The 20,425-nt window shown below is 42.2% G+C and overlaps 1 protein-coding gene across 1 annotated transcript; it reads right to left on the bottom strand.

Annotated features, from left to right (window-relative positions):
* Positions 1 to 5,380: 5,380 nt before the first annotated feature.
* LOC105197904 lies at positions 5,381 to 19,830 on the bottom strand. Its single transcript, XM_026131688.2, has 8 exons — positions 18,973 to 19,830; positions 17,194 to 17,357; positions 15,059 to 15,243; positions 13,440 to 13,678; positions 12,815 to 13,099; positions 7,240 to 7,579; positions 6,351 to 6,639; positions 5,381 to 6,250 (listed from the first exon to the last, which is right to left on the bottom strand). The coding sequence occupies exons 2-8, from the start codon at positions 17,353 to 17,355 to the stop codon at positions 6,029 to 6,031; spliced, it is 1,722 nt and encodes a 573-aa protein (XP_025987473.1). The 5' UTR covers positions 17,356 to 17,357; positions 18,973 to 19,830; the 3' UTR covers positions 5,381 to 6,028.
* Between the last annotated feature and the right edge of the window lie 595 nt (positions 19,831 to 20,425).

Below are 20,425 nucleotides of genomic sequence, written 5' to 3'. Positions count from 1 at the left end.
ATGTACGTTTTATAATTAATTTATAAACGTATTCACCTTTTATTTTGATGACGGTTTTTTTGGTGTGAATATTTTTTGCAATGGTTGCTGTATCTCGGATGAAGATGCGTGAGAAGGCAAGAGATGAAGGTCACTAAATATATGTCGAGTTTTTAGGAAAATGGGTAGATATTTGAGATAATTTGAGGGGCTGATCAGTATGCAAATAGTTATTTCTTTACTATAAAATCTCCCAAATATTTATGCCGGGACTTGGAAATGCCAACCTACGATTTGCCTTGGCGTCTCGAAGGACGACTGTGCATAATTCAGAATTCACGATCCGTGAATCACAGAAATTGTGATGCTTTCTTTTTACAATTATAATAAAGGCTACTTTTAGCAAGCCCAAAACTTTCTAATTTTGTAAACTTCATAAAATTCAAGTACATTAAAAAAAGCGATTATCTCAAATTGTTGAACGAAAAAAAATCGTTCGTCCAGTGGGTCAGTAGGTCGTCGTCACGTTAATTACAAAGACTCCAAAAGCCACGTACAGTGCAATCACCTCTTGTCCAAGAATCTTCTCCAATCCCCTCTTCAATGACGTTGCTCGTGACTGCTTCACTTATCGATGATACTACTTATTCTCTTTACAAGTACTAATATTACTATCTAGTACAATATAATATAAAAAGTAAATCGTTTAATATTAAAACAGAATTTCAACAATCTACTATCTTTCATTAATACAAATTTTATCAGCGATTATATTAAAAATCTCTAAGCTTTAATAAGATTTAATTAATTTAATTTTAAAGAATATCCAACAGCGTATTGTAAAAATTAATGTGTTATGATTTTTATAAAAAAGAACTTTTTATTTACAAAAAATTGTTAATTTTTTAAAAACTTAATTGTGTTACTTGTACGATTTTTTAAACAAATTTAACGATTTAAATAGATATAATATTTATAATCATTATATTATACTCTTTGTTATCTATGTCAATATTTATAAAAATTCTGATTTTTAAAATATTTGAAATTTGTGGTGTATTTAGACTCCTCAAGTTTTTTATGTTTAGGAACCATTAGAGTTTCATAATATTTTAGACAAAGTCTCACGGATAAATTTGTGCTAATAGATGCAGTCTGAAAGTCTCAAAATTAAGATAACACAATCCGGCAACGAGAAAGCATACCCCTGTGTCGGTGATTGTAATGGCTTTCTAGCAGACGGCCAAGCGGATAATTCGAAAGTTCTATGCAAATAGAGGCGATGGTCGAGGTCTTGTCGCGTGTACTTGTAAAAATCTGTGAAATGCGCAAGTTTATCGACCCGGCACGAATAACCGTGCGCCGCCGCCGCCACCGCCGCCGCCGTGCCGTCACTGCCATTTTTGTCGAGGCGCGGTACTTTCTTTCACATGCGACAGGTAATTGTTTTCCGCGTGCCTGAAACTACCACGATGCGTAAATGACGACGTCGGTAGACGATTAGACCACGAGAAAGTTTGGTGAAACGTTAAGAAAAAAACGATTGAGCGTTGTGAACCGCGAGTCACTTCAAAGACAATAATTAACAATATATAATGTGTAACAGAAACCTTTTTCTAAATTTTTTAAATATTTATTTACTCGTATATATACATGAATATTATTTTACAGTGTATATTATATATACACAATTTATGGCGCAATTATATTTATTTTATATATACATATATTATTACGTATTTATTTTCTAAAGAAAAGATAATAAATTACATAAATGTATTATAGAATTATTACGAATTACAAATTGCTTCAAATTATTAGTAATTAAATCATCACAGAAATTAATATTTTTGAAAAATTTGTATCATAAATCTATATTATAAGTATATTATATTTATAAATAAATATAAATTTTTTGAAAAGATTTCTGTAACAATTTATAAATTATTGTATTAATCATTTGAAGCAATAATTCATAATGCTTAATCATCTTTTCCTTGAAAAATAGATGATACGTATTAATATACATATACATATGTGTGTTGTAAACTTAACTTGAATATTGAGAATTAAACTGCAATGTCTTTTACAGAAGATTAGCTACCAATTGCAAAGGACGCCACGATAATAGACTGTAATTCGTTCTTTCTCTTCCACGAACGGTTGTGTTTTAAGTGTTCTTATGTCTATCAATCTATTGCGCTCAATTGCGCTCGTGCTGTCCACTTGGCGGTCATAGCGTGACCGGGCATCGAAGTCGCCGGGTTGAGTAGAATAACGGGAGACATAAACGCGTGCGCGCTGGAGATATTCGCCGCACGGGCGCCGTCGCTATAACCATGACGATTCACTTTTACTGATTAAAATGATAATTGAATGTATAAATATTTCCATATCATAAATTTAATAAAAATTTATTTAGAAAAAAGACAGTAACTATTGCATTTATTGGTAACTATTATATATAGGTGTAATTATTGTAAGACTTTTAATATAAATTGCTGTTAAATTAAATTATTACTATTTTTGTTATTGCAAAAATTTGATTACTGTTAAAAATATCTTAAATTTTATTAGAAAATATAATTGATGATCAAAATTACTCAGCAAATTAATATTCAAAAGTATTCAACAAGGTTCATAAATTCTAATTAATAATTAAATTCTAATCAATACAATTTATTTAAACATAGTGCACGCGTTACGACAGTCAAACGCACACACATACAACTATAATGGGGCAGGAAAAGTTTAGAAAATTCCTTCCCGCGCATCGAACACAATAGCACTTCCGACACGTAGCATTCGCTTTTCCGTCACGTACTTACTCCTGTCTTCGGATAGACACGAGATCATCGTAGCTCATATTAATTTATCGTTGGTGACGAAATCGTCGCAAATTATTTTACGTAGCAAAGCATTTATTCAGAATTTGTAATCATATGTTCAATGATCATTTATGAATTTATATAAGTATTTCTCTTTTTATTTAATAAATTTACATTCAGATAATGCGTTTCCCAGGCGGCTTTCGCAGAAAAAATTCTAAATTGAGCAATCAGCATCGATATTATTGATCAAACTGATGATATTTACGATGCGTGCAGTAAAAATCTCGAGACATTTTGCAACTTTCTCGCGGTGTAATGCGAATAAAGGGTAAGACAAGATCAGATATATAGGTTTAGAGCGCGCAATGTAGTGTACCTGGCATTTAACCAGAAACTATCGCGTGCGCGCGCGAGTATAAAAGCCCTGGGGCCCGTGAGACCCCTATAACAGGTCACTGCCATCGAGAGAAGCGAGCAGGTTCGAGGCGCTGAATCCCTTTACAGAAGAAGGGGAGCCTGTTTATCCGTGCTGCATTTCACACGCACATATTGCCACGCATCATGCGAATTGTACATTTGCGAATTGAATATCTCACGACGAAGCAGCGCTCTCGTAGCGCAAAATCGTTCAGAAAAACAAGACAAATAATCAATTTGCATGCGCATATTCCGTTCAACAGGTTCAGAGCTCAACAGAGGAGATTGTTTCTCGCTTTTGTATTCAAAAGATGCGAAAACAACACCGTGTCTCTGAGATCTCTGAGAATTTAAACGCGGAAAGCGCGGCAACGCAACGGTAATCGAATTTCTGAATTACATTAGGCGGTGTGTGAATTACACTACAAGAGAACGACACGCTCGGTACCGTTCTTAATAACGGTCACCCGGTATAACACTCTGGCTCGAGGATGAAGCAATGTTCCGCGCGATTGCGGGTCTCATCAGCGGGAAAACCAGCGACAATTCCATGTGTCTTGTAATCTCGGCTTTACCTTTGCGAAATTGCAGCCGAGAGAAGGTCCAGAGATTATGGTTTACGAAACTTGGCGCGCGAGCGGATTTTTGCGGAGTCGCGCGTTTCCAAGTACGCAGATTAACAACGAAAAGGGATGCGAGTGAAAACGAAAGATATGAATAAATCGCGAATATTGAAATATGCTTAATGTTGTTATGTCTCGGGCGAAAAGACTTTCTCGAAATTATAATACACTAAGCTGCTTGTTGTACTTTCCTTCGTAAATCGCGATATGTATCAATTACTGTGCGAGACCGTTTCGTATTGCGTTTGAGCAGTTTCTCCTCTTAGTGCGAAAGCTGATACGCGAGCATCTCTAGCCGCTACTTTGCTGTTAACATTTTTTATATATGTTTAATATGTATACATTGCGCTATACATCGAAGAGAAAAATTTATTCATCTGCCGATAAAGGAAACTTTCTCTTCGTTGTAAAAATAAAATGTTGAAAATAACAAAACAAAAAAATATTGTAACAATGTACGCTACTTGCTTCGCGTCAACCACTTATTTAATTAATTTATTATTCCAGTTGATTTACAATAAGTTTGATCTAATACAACGTCATTTTTTTATCAAGCTTTCGATTTAGCATTAAGCTGCTAATTTATCTTCGCGATAAATGCTGAAGTTTAATACATTTCAATTTTATTGGATAACATTTAACTATTTGGAATGATTGGTATTCTACAAATTCCTAAGCCATAAAATCTTGGCGGGCAGATATATGCATTTTTTTGCGATATGCCTTACGTTTTTCGCTGCTGTAAATGTAGAACGCCTCGATGCGTTCGGGGCGTAGGATTCGATGAAATGTAACACAGCCCGAGGGCAACGTCTTCCTGGAAATCGGAGAGATTATTGCTTGCGCCATACTTGTTCGATTTTCACCTCTCGTATGTACGTAAGTACCCTGTCGCAGAAGTCTCCGAATTCATTCTATTACTACTGAATGTCTCCTTTATGTAATCGCTGATTACTGTGAGGATATGATTGCGGAATAAATTAAACGGAGATTCATGATGTATCATAATACCCGCATTATTTTCTAAAATTCCCATCATACAACTATGAATTAGGATGTATTATCTTAATCTAAGATAGAAACTTACTTTGTTATGCAATACTTAACGAAGAAAATATTTAATTAATTATTTTTTCAATATATAAGACGAAATTGGGTTTTACAATTTTGAATGTTTAATTTTAATTCTTATTTAATAACATGTCTTTATAGCAAAGACATTGATTCAATGGAGACTTTCCATTAGCAAAGAAAAGAAATTTTTATGTAATAATCCCTTTTTAATAAATGCATTTCGCATATTTCGATAAATAAAACTGTATAACAATGTATCCAAAAATGTAAAGTTTCTAAAATCCTCTCTAAACAAATTTATTTTCAGATTTATGTAACCAATTTTCAATTATGCTCGGCGTTCGGTAACATTGGTAGATCGAAGGAGGAAATAAATAATGCGAGAGACATTTTTGTTACAATTATTATTGGTACTGTTATTATCAATATTATTGTGTTGTTACTATTATTATTATATTGTTAGTGTGGCATCTGACGCATAACAATATGGTACGTACACGGGATCGTGTTAGAATTTGTTCTTCTAATCAGAACTATTCTGTCAACGAAATCCAACGTTCGTACTCGATAACAACCATACGCAAAATCATGGAATTGGATTCATCGAAAGTATGTAATACATATACAAGCTTCTTTTACTCTCGTTACATACATATACAATCTCCAATCAGCATTGACTGTTCAGTGGCACGATACGTGAGCAAATCGTTAAAGTCACACGTTAATCTTAAAATACTATCCAAATTCCAAATAACTTCACTTTTTATAGTAGTTACAGTTTATGCTATTATAATTTATTTTGCCAATTAAATTAAATAATCCACTTTTGCACATATTATATAACATGAGCGACCAATAATGAGGAATGACATTAATATTAAAATCGAAAACTGTTACCTGTTAACGGCCCAGAGTCGAAAAGTAAAAATATCCATATCGCAGTCCTCGATCACCTTTTTCCTTCCTCATTTTAATGTAGAGGCGGGATAAAGGTCATTGGCTATGAACACACTGAACGGTCAAGGCGCAGTGCATGAATAATAACGATAGCGCGATATGTTCGGTTAATTCATTAAATAATTCACCAATTAACAGGCTAATGCATCAGTACGGATGAAGCGCAGCTAAACCCAATCTCGGCGGCTCGGCGTAGCTGTGACGGTATCTTCCGGATGTCGGAATCATCTCCAATGGCGGTCTGGCACTTTCACGATCGAGTCCAGGATATCTTTCGTGCTCCGACAGCTCCTGGTAGGTCGTGCTCCTCGTCCGCAGCTTGTCGCGCAATTCCCGCGAGTGCTGCGAACGTTCTCGAAATTCTCGCATCTGTTTAATAAAAATATATCAAAGTCGTTATAACTTTAAAATTGCGTTTAGATCACGCCTAATGCTAAATGCATTTTTAAATAGCAAAAACGACTCTTACGTCTCTCTGATCTACGAGATTTCTCTGATCTCTGAAATCTCTGCTGACTGATGGATTCTCGTAGAAGCTCCTTGGCCGCGGCCTCGAAGTCTCCTGCTCAGGTGGACGTTCAAGCGCATAATGATGAGTCCTAGGTCGAGGTCTACCCTTGTAAGACGTAACATTTTCACGATCAAGCACATCCGGCTGAGTTCGTCTGATTGCGTGCTCTTGGGAAGACATGGAGTTCATGCTTGCCGGATATTGCCGACCAGATCGATCCTCGTGAGCCTGTCTAGCCGACTGGACTCTGTCAAATAACAAATCGTTATAATTTAGTTAATTAATCGATAAATAATAATAATATTTTTGTACTAAAAATCCAAACGTGATTCTACTTTAAGATAAAATTACCTTACACGTTCATTAAAATCAGGAATTATTTCAGATTTTTTCCAAAGAGTTTGAGTGATTTTCCATGAAAAACTTCTATGAAAGGAATGTGGACACATGTAAGATATATCGATGCTAATTGCAATTTCCATAAACATCGAGATCAGTATCCTCATAAATCTCTCTTGCGAGAACGCGTTTGATCGGTGAAAATGTTTGTTACTCGAAACCCGTTCGAGCGTGGAAAGCTGGACAGGACCGTATATGTACAAAACGAAAAACGCGACCATCGATGTCGCATTCAGATCTATGAACTGATACTCTCGAAGACGATGTTGCATTCCAACTTTTACTCGCGGTTAAACCGCGCGCATCTCGAATGTTTGTTTGCATTAAACAATTTAATTATGAAATAAATTTCTTTTTTGATAGAAGATAAATTTTCTTGAATTCTGTTTTCTTTAGAAATTTCATTGATTTATTTCATCTGTAGAAACATCACATTCTTTAAGCCCACCTATGTACAGGATGATGCTCGATGTCTCTCTGCCTGGAGAGAACAGGTCTAGCGATGGCCTCCCTCTCCATCGCCCTAAACATTTCCTTGGCATCTTGGAACCTTTCTCTGGGACTGATCACCTCGCCGGGATTGACCCTGGGTTGATATTGAGGACTCGGCGAGCGCTGTCTAAATTCCGCCGCTCGTCGATTCCTGTTGCAACTCGGCGAAACTCCCCTGTTCGCTTGATTGGGTACCCTTTCGGGGCTTCGCGGCAGCCGCGGTAGAGTGAGGCTTGCAGCTGTCTCCACTTCTGGTAGATAATCATTATCCTCGTTTGGCACACCCCAATCGTCGTCTACGAACGATTAACATGTAAATTATAATTATACTTTCATGTTTATCTATAATTTCACTTCATTTACATTAAACAATTTCATTTTTGATGTTATGTCTTATAGCAGCTGTTACTAATTATAGGATAAGAAGTTTAATCGTGAAATAAGTGACTCTATTTCATACCAATCTATAATATACTACGAAAGATGCAATAAAATATTGCATTAATAATTTTATTTAATAACAGTCCTCCATTTCTCTTTCTCTTATTCATAAGACAAACGACGATATGGCTTTAAAATCTCAAGCAATAACGTCATTCGCTTTGCCCTTCCAATCCTTGTCCCGTGAAAAATCGGCCGGCAGTAATTCTCGCGGAATCTGGCATCTCGGTGAGGTCAAGGAAGATTTAAAGAGCAGTAGCGGGCTAAAAAGACGTAGAGGGGGAGGAAGAAACACCGATGAAGTTCAGAGAGACACGAGGAGGCTGAGAGGTGCCTCGGGCTGTGGGCCGAGAATGCGGAACTTTATTCCATATACGTACAACGGCCTCCCACGAGGTCGACTCACGCACGAATTTATGCGCTGTCGGTTGTCGTTGTCGTCGTCGTCGTCGTCGTCGTCGTCATTGTCGTCGTCGTCAAGGCAACGTCTCATCATCATCATCATCATCATCAGCATAACTGTCATTACCCGTTGCCGTAAACAACGACGACACGGAGCGGCGCTCTCGGCCTCCGCCTTCCCTCGCGGTCGCGCGTGGAAACGCGCCTCTTCGAAGAAGGACTCCTTTGCGCAACGATACGCAGTAAAACACAGAGGCGGAGTGCCGTTACTGTATTAGGTAAGAATCGGAGGGTGAAATCCATCGTCAGCGACCCAGGTGAGTGTCGTCAGCCCCCTCTGAGAATTTTATAAACGCATGCTTTCTCGTCGAGATGCACAGTTAGAATTATAGTTTATAGTTACACGTATTATTTATCATCGCGAATAAATCAGTTTTATGAAGCGTTTGTGCAATTTTGCAACGGTGCAATTTTTATTTATACGGTATCGGCGACTTTCGAGACAGTATGCGCATACAACGGTACATAACGAGATATACTAAAAATTTGTATACAATAAGACGTCGACGAGAGCGTAATTGATTAGCATCGCTGCGAAGCGATAAGCTGACGTCTAATCTCCGGTTGGGATCTAAGCAGCGTTAGAATAGTTTCGCGCGAAGTGCAGCTACGTCACGTGAGGCGATGCACAGGCGAATCGTGACTATAAGACATGCGAAGGCAGTTTAAGTGTGTCACGTCGCTTTAAACCGCAAGGATTTCTGGTAGGAGCAAACGAGACGCCGTTCACACGGTGAGACGACGGTGAAAAAAAAAAAATTGCGATCAGGTGTTGATCGCGGTCCAGCATCTGTCGCGTCCTCTCTAATCATGCGAAACGTAAACGTGACGGAAGGAGGATGAGTATCTGCGTGTTGCGTTTCCTGATTACTTCCCACGTCGGAATCGATATTGTCGATGATGTTATTTAATATTAAACAACTAAATCGTCTTTTCTTTCGTAAAAAGTCGCGTGAAATCGTGCATCTTCGATGAGAGTCGAGTGTTGCCGTTGCGACGCGACACTCGTGGGATCGTTAAAGTCGCAAAGTTCCTGAAATTTGAGTTAAAAGCAGATCTATTGTCTGCGGATAGCAGATTACGAAGTAGGAAGAGCTTGTTTACATCAAGAGACGAATGAGTCTTCGCGGTTGGTATAGTGTTACTGCACCAGTCGCTGAATAATCACCAGTAAATGACCGTCCACAAAAAACAATAAGACTTCAAAATAACAAATTACAAATTAGTTGACACTTAGATATAATTTTATTAATTTGCAGATTTCATTAAAATATAATATTTCCTTCAAAATGTAATTATATTAAGTTGTTTTTATTTGTTCATTGACTGACTCAATTTTTTATTCGTTCATTGGTTAGTGCAGTGACCCTACGATAGCTTCAACGCGCACGTACGATAGCTTCGAAATCAGACGTTTGAATCGGACGTGTCTCATTGTCAGCCTTGCCTTCTGGGCCACCAGTACATCTTGTCGAATAACGCGAAAACAATATCTCTGTATAAGGCGCTGACCCGCCTTAATGTATGTCGGACCGCTTCAAGAAAAAGGCTCACTACGATATCACACGAATTCACGGGCCAATGTTTAATTTAATTTAGAAATTGTCAAAGAATCCAAAATTGTAGAAATTGTACGTCATTTACTGATTCGAGTCGCATCATCATCGCGCGCCTGCACTGCGCACAATTTCAAGCCGTCGTTTTGACATCGCCCGCTAATTACTCCTCATCATGGGAATTGACGTTGCTAGCGGTACATAACTGCGCGGGACACTTGGATTTTTCTGTTTGCGAGTCTATTGAAGTCGCGAATGCTCAGCTTCCGCGCAAAGTCCGGCGGCCAACCGCCAATATCGGTGATCGGTCGGTTTTTACAGCCGTACGTAGCCCTGCAGCCAGCCGAGATATACCCGTCGTGCCGCCGCCGCGCCGCCGTCGTGGTACCTGCCGCTGACACGACGACGTCCTAACGGTATTCCTTCCACTGTAACAGGTGCTCAAATACAATCTCTCTCGCGTACAAGCTTAACGTCGCCGGAGCCAAGCGTACACGATGCGACGGGGGTATCGGAATCGTCTTTTTTTTTCCCTCTTCGTCCTCATCTCGAAATTTATTCAACGATGTTATATAGGTCAGTCGTCCGTTAAAAACATGTTTCTCGCGAGGTGGGCACGCCCCGAAGGACAAGCGTGAAGCTTTGATATACGCGCATCGCGTGCATCTCAATGTGCACCGCTGCGATATCGGACCACGCGACTGTTTTGTGCAAAAGATAAAGCAAGTAGGATGGATTCGTGCGCGCAAGCGGACTCTCGACTCGAGTGCCAATAAAAAAGCAATTATACTAAACGTCACCGTTATCTACTCTCCACTCTATCGCGCCGCGTCCCCATTCTCAAGATACTCTCCCTCTTTCCCTCCATACCAAAGGGTATAGCGCAAATGAAATAAATTTCTCTTAATCGGATCGTGAGTCTTTAAATGCCTCTTTCCTCATCGGATGTGGGTAGCCACGATTTGCTATCTGCGGTCGCTCCGTCCACTTGGACAGATTTAACCGCAGAAAATTTCGGTCGCGCAGATGCGGTGAAGAGCTTAAACAGCCGGCGAGAATAATGACGGAGAGAAACGCCAACGGACTGTCAGGCTGCGACACGCAATTCTTCCGCGTTACAGGTCAGCTTGCCTCGATTCGACGAGTTAATTTACATTGCGCCTGCAGAACGACTTTTCAAACACGATGATGCAATTTCCGCACGTTTTCCTCGCATAGACGCGCGACGCGTGCAGGTATTTCGCGAATGCCAATGTTTTCGAGCTTGATCGCGGTGAGAGTGGTCGATTTTGCTGTTGAAGAAGACCGCGTACGTTGCGGCAAACCGGGCCGGACTTGATTCCGTATTCAATACAGACGTCTCAATGGCGGAACTGCCGGAAAAGAAGGAAAGAAAACGCGAACGTGCTCAAAGACGATGACGAGAAACGATTTTTCGTAACTATCGGCAAACTGGGTTACGAGGTCGCTCGGTATGCCACTGCCCAGTTTTCTACGAGAACCGATAAGATTCGAGCTGGCACGCATATGGGTATCCGTCCAGCGAGTAGAAAGCGCCCAAATTTTTCTCGAGGTCGGTCGAGTCGGCTGTGAATCTTTGACCATGAATTCATTTCCGCTTTCGTGCGCAGGAGACTTGTAGATTGCGAAGAGATACGCTTGACATTTTTATCTCGCCGAGACAGAACGACGACGACGACGACAACAACAAAAAGGTGAAGGAACTCGATCAACTGGTTTGTCTCTTTGTTTGTCTCCTGACAGCGACAATTGGCGACAAACACGCTGTTATTTTGTCAATTTTCGACATAGTAAGTTATTTAGGAGTAATCATTTCGCTCTCTACGTTTGTTGCCGCGCGTAAAGTTGATTTCGCCGATCTCGGTGGTTCTCCTCGCTTCGAGAAGAATGATTATTGGGTGCGCGATCATTTCCTGAGACGGATCGCGAAAAGAAGAGGCGAAGACTTTCACTTTCGTACGGCGCCCAGCATCGGCTTGCATTATCGTTTAACCGGCGTAATGATGCGTCCAGTCAACAGCATCGCGAGATTATTCTAAAAACTTTCCATTTTACAATTAGCCACAAATTATGTAACGAGACGAAGTTATTTTTCTCTTCTTCGCGCTCGTGTTTATATAACTTAAGAATCCTCTTCTCTCGCGATCGATCTCTCCGTGTCGTCGACTTTCCATGTTTTACGACGCGACTTGCGGATCGGTTCTTAGAGTACAAATCGAATAAGTTGTACAACTTTCGAAATAATACAGCCATCTCACGCGTATAAAGATGCAATAAATTTAATTGCCGAAGTCGTCATGGTATAAATTTTCCATTAAGTATGCCAAATAAGAAGGTAATTGTGTCGAAATAGCAGCTCCGAGGTAAACCCGTGTGTTTACGTCCTGAAAACCTATTTTCGCGGCCGCGTATTATACCTACGCAACGATACTCTCAGTGGTGTTGGCCAATGACGCGGAATTTCTGTGAACCGCGAGCGTAATATTCACGGCAAGTTTCACACTCGCTAGGTGCAATTGTCACGCTCGCAGCCAATTTTACGCACGCTCCTCGGCGCAGGCTTTCTTGCCTGAAATGGGATGTTGCATCGTAACTTGACGCAACGGCCGAGTCGCGAAAATGCCTCTCTCAGACCGCATCGCGTTGCAGCGACCTACTTGCTAACGCCTAATTTCATATACATGTGCTTCTTAATATCAGCTTGGATCTCATACAAGCTCCAGTTTGTCGGAAACAGTAGCTAGCATTATCTCTGCCGCGTTGCGCCAATCGTGAATTTTAATTGCCACATACTTAATTATGGAAGGAATATGTAAAGTTGAAGACCTCCGCAGCTCAAGATTTACAAAGAATTTATCCAAATTCCACGAAGATTTATTTTCATACAAAACCAAAAATCGCACGATTATAAAATAGAGAATTAATAAAAGTATCGAAACGAAAATTATTTAAAGACCTTAAAATTAAAGATGCATTGTTCGAGGTAATAATTCAAGGATCTGAGAGAGAACTCATCGTCACTTACAATTAGTTTATCGTTAAGTCACTCACCGGAAGAGGAATCTCTGGACGGTCTGGGCCGTCTGTGGGCGAGAGGTGGATGATGCGTCTGATAAGGTGGTGGCGTCGCCGCGCTATCGGATCCTATACCGCTACTGGCCGCGCTTCTCGTACCACCCCTGTCAATGGCCGTGCCACCACCACCCACGATGGTTTGATTCAAGCAACGTCTGAACTCGATGCCGGCCAAGTTGCCACGGTGCCTGTGCACGGTATCGTAATCGCGCGGCGGCAATAATATCGGGCCGACATCGTTATCGGCGGAATTGCCTCTGCCTGAAACACGATTGTCTGCTTCGTACCCATGTTGCCTTGACACGCATGACGCGCGCGCTCGCGCGCGGATATTCGTCGTTCGTTCTCTCGCGCACGGCCAATATCGCCGACTGCGAGAGAGCAGCTCGTTTCATACAAATGGTAATGAGAGAAAAGAAAAAAATTCTCTGCACATTCCAAAGAAACAACATAAATTATATTGTACTTAACATTTTCTATTTCTTGTCTATTCTTTTCATGGTTATTTTCAAAATGACTTTCCAATAACATGTGCGATAGTATTTTTTAAAATATTCCATTCTTAAAAATGTCAAGAGCGACGTCCGGTAAAGATATTCACCTAATTTTGCTCGCAACTCAGCGGCCAAAGACTCATAAATGGTCGTGGTTTGGACCGGATCGTGTCTGAGCTCGCCGCTACCTTCGGAAGACTCGGACTCTCTGGTACTTCGGCCGTCGCTGCCTAGATTGCTGCGGATTCTGCCTTCGCTCGCCGTGACCCTGGCCAAATTGTCGGTGTGTGACGCCAGCGCTTTCAACTGGCCACCTAACAATTCGGCGGTCTCGACCGAATCGCATCTAGAATGACCGAAAAGCAAAACGAAAGATAAACGAAGCTCTGCCTTCATCGAAATAAGACGAAGGGGTGACAGATGTAATCTCATCCTGTTGACTCTACAGCGATACTCCAGAGCTATAATTTGCCTGTCTTCCTTTATGTAACGTTGCACGCAAATGCTACACCGACTGTCTCGAAGCAAGGAGCGATGGCAAAACGTGATTAGGTAGATAAAGTACAGAACAAAACTTCCATGTACGACAAGTGTGGGATTAAGACGCTCTATGAAAAGTGCGTGGAAAATGCGCATCTTATTACACGTAAGATGTAAGCTCACCGATAAGTACAATCGACGTTCTCAGCGAGGAGAAGATCGGCGAAAAAGGCTACTTCTCCTCATTTAGGTCGTCGGTATACGGAGTATACAACACGCGACGCGGGATATATAGTTGTAATATTTCGTCCGAGCTCCTCTATACAAGCAAAATGTTCTTTAACGGGACTTTCATTGAGCATACCAAAGAGATCGCGCGCCTTCGCGGTTAACTCCGATTGAACAATCGAAGCTGTCGGTGCCGATTCTCATGGAACGACATTTATAATGCTGTTTCTGTCCTCGCAACCTCGAGTACGAAATAAAATTCGGTCTTAGTATATATTTAAGCTCCGAATAATTACGTCAAACGCGCGCTAATTATCGTACCGCTGTGAAGATCGTTGAACTAATAGCCCTGATAATTTGCAATTTAATGACAAGGTTGCTCCGAATACTTTTATCCGTTCACAGCTCCGCCACGACGATGCAACACGGCTGAGCTATACGTGCGAACGCCGCGGGATTATGAAAATCATTAGCGATCCGTTAGAATTACGAAAGTCGTTAATTAAAGAACGAAACGTGCGCTCGTAATGGGTGAGATCGAGGCGATGAACCGAATGGCCTCTGTTTAACCGCGAATTCCTAGCGCGGACTTGATGGATAAGCAGCATGGCTGCATCTTATGTTCCCATGTTTCGTCTGCATTCTTAATAAAGGTCTCTACACTCTTATAAAGGTCTATATACCTGTCTGATTTATACCTGTCTGATTTGCGATTTGAACGTGTCTGGTCGACTACGGAAGGAGAATAAAGTTAATTAGCATTAGAGCCTTATTCAATCAATCTTAATAATCAATCAATATTAGAGTGTGTGGAAAATTAATTTTCCTTGATTAGCTAGTTATTAATTGGTACGATTAATTTATCATTATTACGCTTATTGAACGTTTATTAGTCCGCGTAATAAAAATATACGTAGCAGCCTGCACGTGTGCGCAATTTAATTCATACGGTCAATTTATCACTATTACGTTCATATTAAATTTTTGTTAGTCTGCGTAATAAATTGAAAGTAGTAACCTGTACGCGTGCACGTGCACGGGATTGTTCGTCGCTGGATTTGGCAGGAGCAGAGTGGCGGCCACGATGTCCTCCCGCTGTACGGCCGCCAGCACCGCGTGACCTGGTACCAAGTGTTTCACCGCCGATCTCGTCGAGCCACCAGGATGAACAGTTTGTATTATCTTCAGACCTTTGTTGCTCACCTATCAAATATAAATGCACGCAGTTCACGTCGCTGATTGCGCTCGCGCGCGCGAGTCCCTTGCGCAAACCGCGGCTTTGTCTTGCACCTCGTGAATCGCGAGAATATCGCTTCGCGATGCGTTCCGGATGACCGTCGCAGCGTTTAAATGTATAATTAATGAAATGAATATAGATTAACGATAACACGAACACACAATGTCTCGTAATAAGACCCCGTTCCTTGAATTTTTAACGTGTCGACAACACCAGCCAATATTAATTAATCGGAGTTTCTTTCTCTTTCTCTCTCGATTGCCTTGTTCTTCATCTTGCATCCCGCGCAAACGTTCGTCCTTGTACTTAAAGTGACTTACGTGAGCGCAGATATGCGAGAAGGCGTGTGCCGCGTAATTCTCTCCTCGTACAATGTGTTCCACTTCGCGAAAGAACTTAATTACCGCGCTGCCGATCATCGCGACGATTCGAATTGCTGAAACGCTCGCGAGACTGGTTATGGATATCTGCCACCCACGTCTGCATCTCATAGACTTTCCCTGCGCATCGTCGCTACGCTGACAATTAAACTTACACAACGACTAGATCTCGTTTCATAATGCGTTTCTTTCTTTTCGATACGATGCAATTGCCGTTGAATTTCGACTGAACGGCAAGTGCGTCAAACAGGTTGAGAAGGGCAGCAAAAAAGATAGGAAAAAGATCGTAAAAAGAAATATATAAACACATATTTATGTTAGATCTGTTTTACTTTCTGGTCACGTATGAGGCAAGCAATAACTTCTCACCACAAAACTTCACGATAACAGCAAAGTACAGTTAGAGATAAAACCTAATCGGTTATTCAACTGCCCAAGTTTTTATCGCAGACCGCTCACGTGCACTAATCTCCTTTTAAAAGCACACGAATGGGCTGGCGCATATGGCGAACCCTAATGCGACGTACAGGCTAAAAATCTATTACAAAGAACCCGTTTGCTTCATTTGACACCGTTAATACGAGCGCTAAATCACGTCTCGTGCCGTCCGGATTTGAAAACTGCGACTCGATGCGAGATTTATTGCATCACGTACCGGTGGTAAGCGCGATTTCTAAACGAGCGAGCGTATCCTTTTTCAGACGCCACTTGATATGCGCCGGGAAGCGCATGCCACGTGTCCACGTTTAACGGTCGCGAAACAGTTTTGGCGTCGTGCGTTTAATTTCTCTTTTCTCTCCATCAAGGTAGCGTATTAGCGCTGCACTCGTTTCTGTAAGATTCGGGTCAGTGAATTTATTATTACATTTACTTGAGCGGCGAACGCGTAACGTTACAAATACATAATCAAAGTTGCCCTCGGGAAACGGTTTCGTTGTACGCGCGTTGCAACTGCGTCGGAAAGGGGAGATACGAAGTTGAAAAGAACGCGCATCCTTTCACCGGTCTCAGTTACGGACAACCAGGGATCTTTTAACGGGAACTATTAAAACGCGTTATGTGTATGACTCTTCCTCCTCCGCAACATGCATCGCGAACGCGCGTTCCATCGAGGTTAACGCATCTCTCTCTCTCTCTCTCTAGTTTACCGAAAATTCCCACGTTCCTAAAATGTACCAAAGCGCTATTAAACCGCGTCGAAACTCGTTCGTTCCGGCGCGATCGACTGGACGAGAAAACCTGTCGAGTGAACTTGCGGCTGCCGGGATAAGGTCGTAATTTAGCGATTTTTCTGCTCTTCAGCGACTGCTTTCACTGTCACGCGTGCGGACACGCAAGGAAAAAGAAAAAGACGATGAAGAAGGCGGAAATGGACAAGTACTCTCGTACATTGACGCACGTTCCGGTCGATTGGTCACGCGGATCGTCGTCGATCGATTCGTTTCCGCGATATTTTCGGTGCGCGCCGCCGCTGCCATCGCCACCGCCTCCGCCGCCACCGCCGCCGAAACCGGATTTCAGGATGGTCCCGCTCACCTGCAGTGTGACCTTGAAAGGTTCTTGAAGTCGTTCCCGCTCCAGCAGGTAAGCTATGGCACCGGGCATCGCGTCCACCCCCTTGGCCTCTCTCGCGCCAAGGTACCAGACGTAATAGAAGCTCTTCTTGACATCCTTGCTACCCCTCAGGCGCAGAGCCATCACTGTTCGCGGAAACAAACGGATGAGTTCATCATTCGCCTCCTTCGGCTGGGGACTCGTTATTCAGGAAACAGATTGACACGGTGGATGCACCGGATAGTGGACGGCCCGTTATTATGGGCGTATTCGAACACATAATCAACTCGTCGGATGAGTGCCGTCGATTTATTTGATTTAAGAAAAAAATTCTAGATTATAAACGAGACCTCTCCATATAAGCGAGGGAATTTCTATTGCCGGTCGTGAAACTTTTTAGCACGCGTCGTTTTTTTAAAATAAATGAGCGTTACAGCGGTGATGAGATAATTTGATGTTCGAAGACACATGCGCGATTAATAGAACCTCTCGTACATCATATTGTATACGTCAAGCGATTACAGTATATACTGTATCCAAAGCGATAACGTAAAGCGTCGCGACAGTTGACTGTTCTTGACCACCTGCGACGATATCTCTTAATATTAAAAAATGCTCGAAACGTTTCGATAGTAAAATTAAAAATCGTGATAGAGACGTTGTCACGTCAAATGGCTGAAAGTCGCGGTATATGACGGAAATATGAAGGATATGGTCTCCCGATAATGCGAACGTTAGCGCATGCTTAGGCGCGGAAGCTCTTTGTCAAAGCTACGAAAATTGCAGATAATTTTACTATCGCGTGGAACGTAAACGGACATTATTTCCTGGATAATTTTTCTTTTTAATTATACCGCGTCTCTCGCGATCGAGGAAAAACGTCAATTTTCCAGCCGGGCTTTTACCTGCCCGCCGCATGAGGAGCATGAGCGGCGAGCCTGTCGGTTCATCCACTTCCTCAATTACTTTCACGCTTAAACCCGTTTCCACGTTATCCATCTCACGGCGGATCACTTTGCACTGATTTTTAACAACGAAGATGGTTCGTAACGAAAATATTTCGCGAGATAAAAGTGTGTCGCTACACGTCGCGATTGATAAGTCAAATTTACGCGTTCCCAATCTCTGACCGATCTCAACAAGCACCAACTTTAGATGTTTTAGTAAAACAGTTTTACGACTCTATTATTTCAATCTACGTTGTCGTTACTGCGATTTTATTATACGTATGAAGTGTCTTATCTTAGCGCGAAGATACGTGAATTCCTCATCTTCGCCGAGACTCGCCGGGTTTTAAATAGCCTCAGATAGTATTCGTGTCTTTCGTTTGATCTTTAAATCAACACTCAAGTACTTAAACGTGCCTTGCACGTCCCCTTTCCACTTGGTATTATGTGCGCACACATGAATTTCAAATAACTCGATTGTAACGTCGTACGAACAGCATTGTCTCAGAAAATACTCTCAGAAAAGATTAAAATTTCGCAAACGTTTTTCCTCAAATAAAGCGTAATCCATTTCTATGAGGTCTGTGGGCACTTTGAAACTTGTTAGAGTTATTTCAGTTAAAAAAAAAAAAAATCCCAATTAAAATTGTAAAATAAAGAGAAGTAAGCGATCGAGACGATATTTAAAGACATTCGAAGGTATCTTATCGCCGAAGTCAGTCCAAACTCGATAGCTCTTCGAGCCGTAGTCCTTTCAGCAAGGAAGTCTACAGTGGGACCCTATGCTAACACACTACCGTAGGTCGCCACTTGCCTGTATATATGTCGGAGGTCTTCGCCTCTCTCGTTCCGCAGCTATCCCGAAGGAAAATCCGCGAAATCCTCTCGGAGTCCTGCGCAAGGAAGCAGGCGCGTCCCGCCACTCGTCACATGTACACGACCGTGGGCGCACAAACGCGATATGCACACCTGTAACTCGCGGCCTCGTCTGACAGCTGCGGGAACCTAACCACTTTTCCACGGGGCACGGGGCCGTAAGGCCGCTCCGTTCTGCCGAGTGACGCTCGCCGATCTGAACGGCAGGAACGGAACGGAACGGAACGGAACCGGGGACCAGCGGCGGAGAGCGGGCCCCTCGCGACTCGCGAACAAGCGAAATCGGCCTTCTTCGAGGCCCCTCGGCTCAGCTCGCCGACCTGTTGCGCACCGAGGACGCACCGAAACTCATTTCGGGCATATCGATATGCTGAATCCCACGGAGAGGATAATGGAGGATACTGCGCGCACGCGAGCGAGAAAGGAGAAAGAACTGGTGAACGCGCGATGAAGAAGAAGCGATGATTCAGGATCAGAGATTTGGCCCGCGGGGGCCTTACGCCCGGCCCTATGGCGACCTCTCACGCTTGTTCCGAAGGTCCCTGACGTCTCTCCTGATCTTCTCTACCCTTTCTCCCGCTTCTCCTATCCCCCGCTCTCTATCTGACCGCCACACCTTCTCGAAGATCGACTTGGGTTCGGTCGCGGCGGCGACGGTAACGCGCTCCGCTCTCGGAAAGAGAAAGAGAGAGGCAGCGGCGATTTCTAACCGGCGCTGCCGGACAGATTCCGTCCTGAATTCGTGCCTCGGACCCCTCTCGCCTGTCTTCGAAGAAGAAAGAGAGAGGAACGGGTCTTTTCCTCTCTCCTCCCACTCCTCTTTGCTCCTTTTCTTCTTTCTCTTACCTGTACCAACGACATCTTTCTCTCTCTTTGTCTCTCGGGTTATCTACCTGTTCGAGTATACCTTCTACTATGTTGCTCGTGTTTCATTCTACCTACCTCTCTTTGGACCCTCTGCTGCACCGATTGTGATCGGATACAGGCCCAACTTGGAGAGTAAACGAAATCAGGAAAAGGAATATTTATATTTATGAGTCTTCCTTACCTAGATATAAAATTTTATCAATTTTTCTTGATCTTTCTTCTCGTTGTTTACTACCAAAACGTTCTTAGAAAAAGAAAGATAAGAAAATAAGAAAAAAAAATGAGGAGGAAGAGGAGAGAGGAATGAAGCCTCTAACTGCGAACGCTTCTTCCCTGCAACCGTATATAGACATCACAGGCTGGCTTCACCAGAGGCCTGATACTCCAAAATACGACGATTAGTGATCGATGACTTTAAGTGGATTAGTTGCCTCACATCGAAGGCAACATAATGATAGATATCGTGAAATCGCGAGGAGACGGATGGAGAAGATTGATGAACGGTATACCACTCGGATTTAAAC

The sequence above is a fragment of the Solenopsis invicta genome, chromosome 10 (assembly GCF_016802725.1).
Source record: "Solenopsis invicta isolate M01_SB chromosome 10, UNIL_Sinv_3.0, whole genome shotgun sequence".
Taxonomy (NCBI): Eukaryota; Metazoa; Arthropoda; class Insecta; order Hymenoptera; family Formicidae; genus Solenopsis; species Solenopsis invicta.
The sequence above is the reverse complement of the archived record's forward strand: the minus strand, read 5'-3'. Positions and strand labels throughout refer to the sequence as shown.

What these genes read in the sequence shown, in the direction of transcription:
- LOC105197904 (XM_026131688.2), bottom strand. Translation starts at nt 17,355, where the DNA reads ATGGCTCTGCGCCTGAGGGGTAGCAAGGATGTCAAGAAGAGCTTCTAT. An exon ending in TGAGTTGCGAGCAAAATTAG is followed by an intron (nt 13,100 to 13,439) that starts GTGAATATCTTT and finishes ATCGTGTTTCAG; the next exon opens with GCAGAGGCAATTCCGCCGAT. An exon ending in GAGCATCATCCTGTACATAG is followed by an intron (nt 6,640 to 7,239) that starts GTGGGCTTAAAG and finishes GTTATTTGACAG; the next exon opens with AGTCCAGTCGGCTAGACAGG.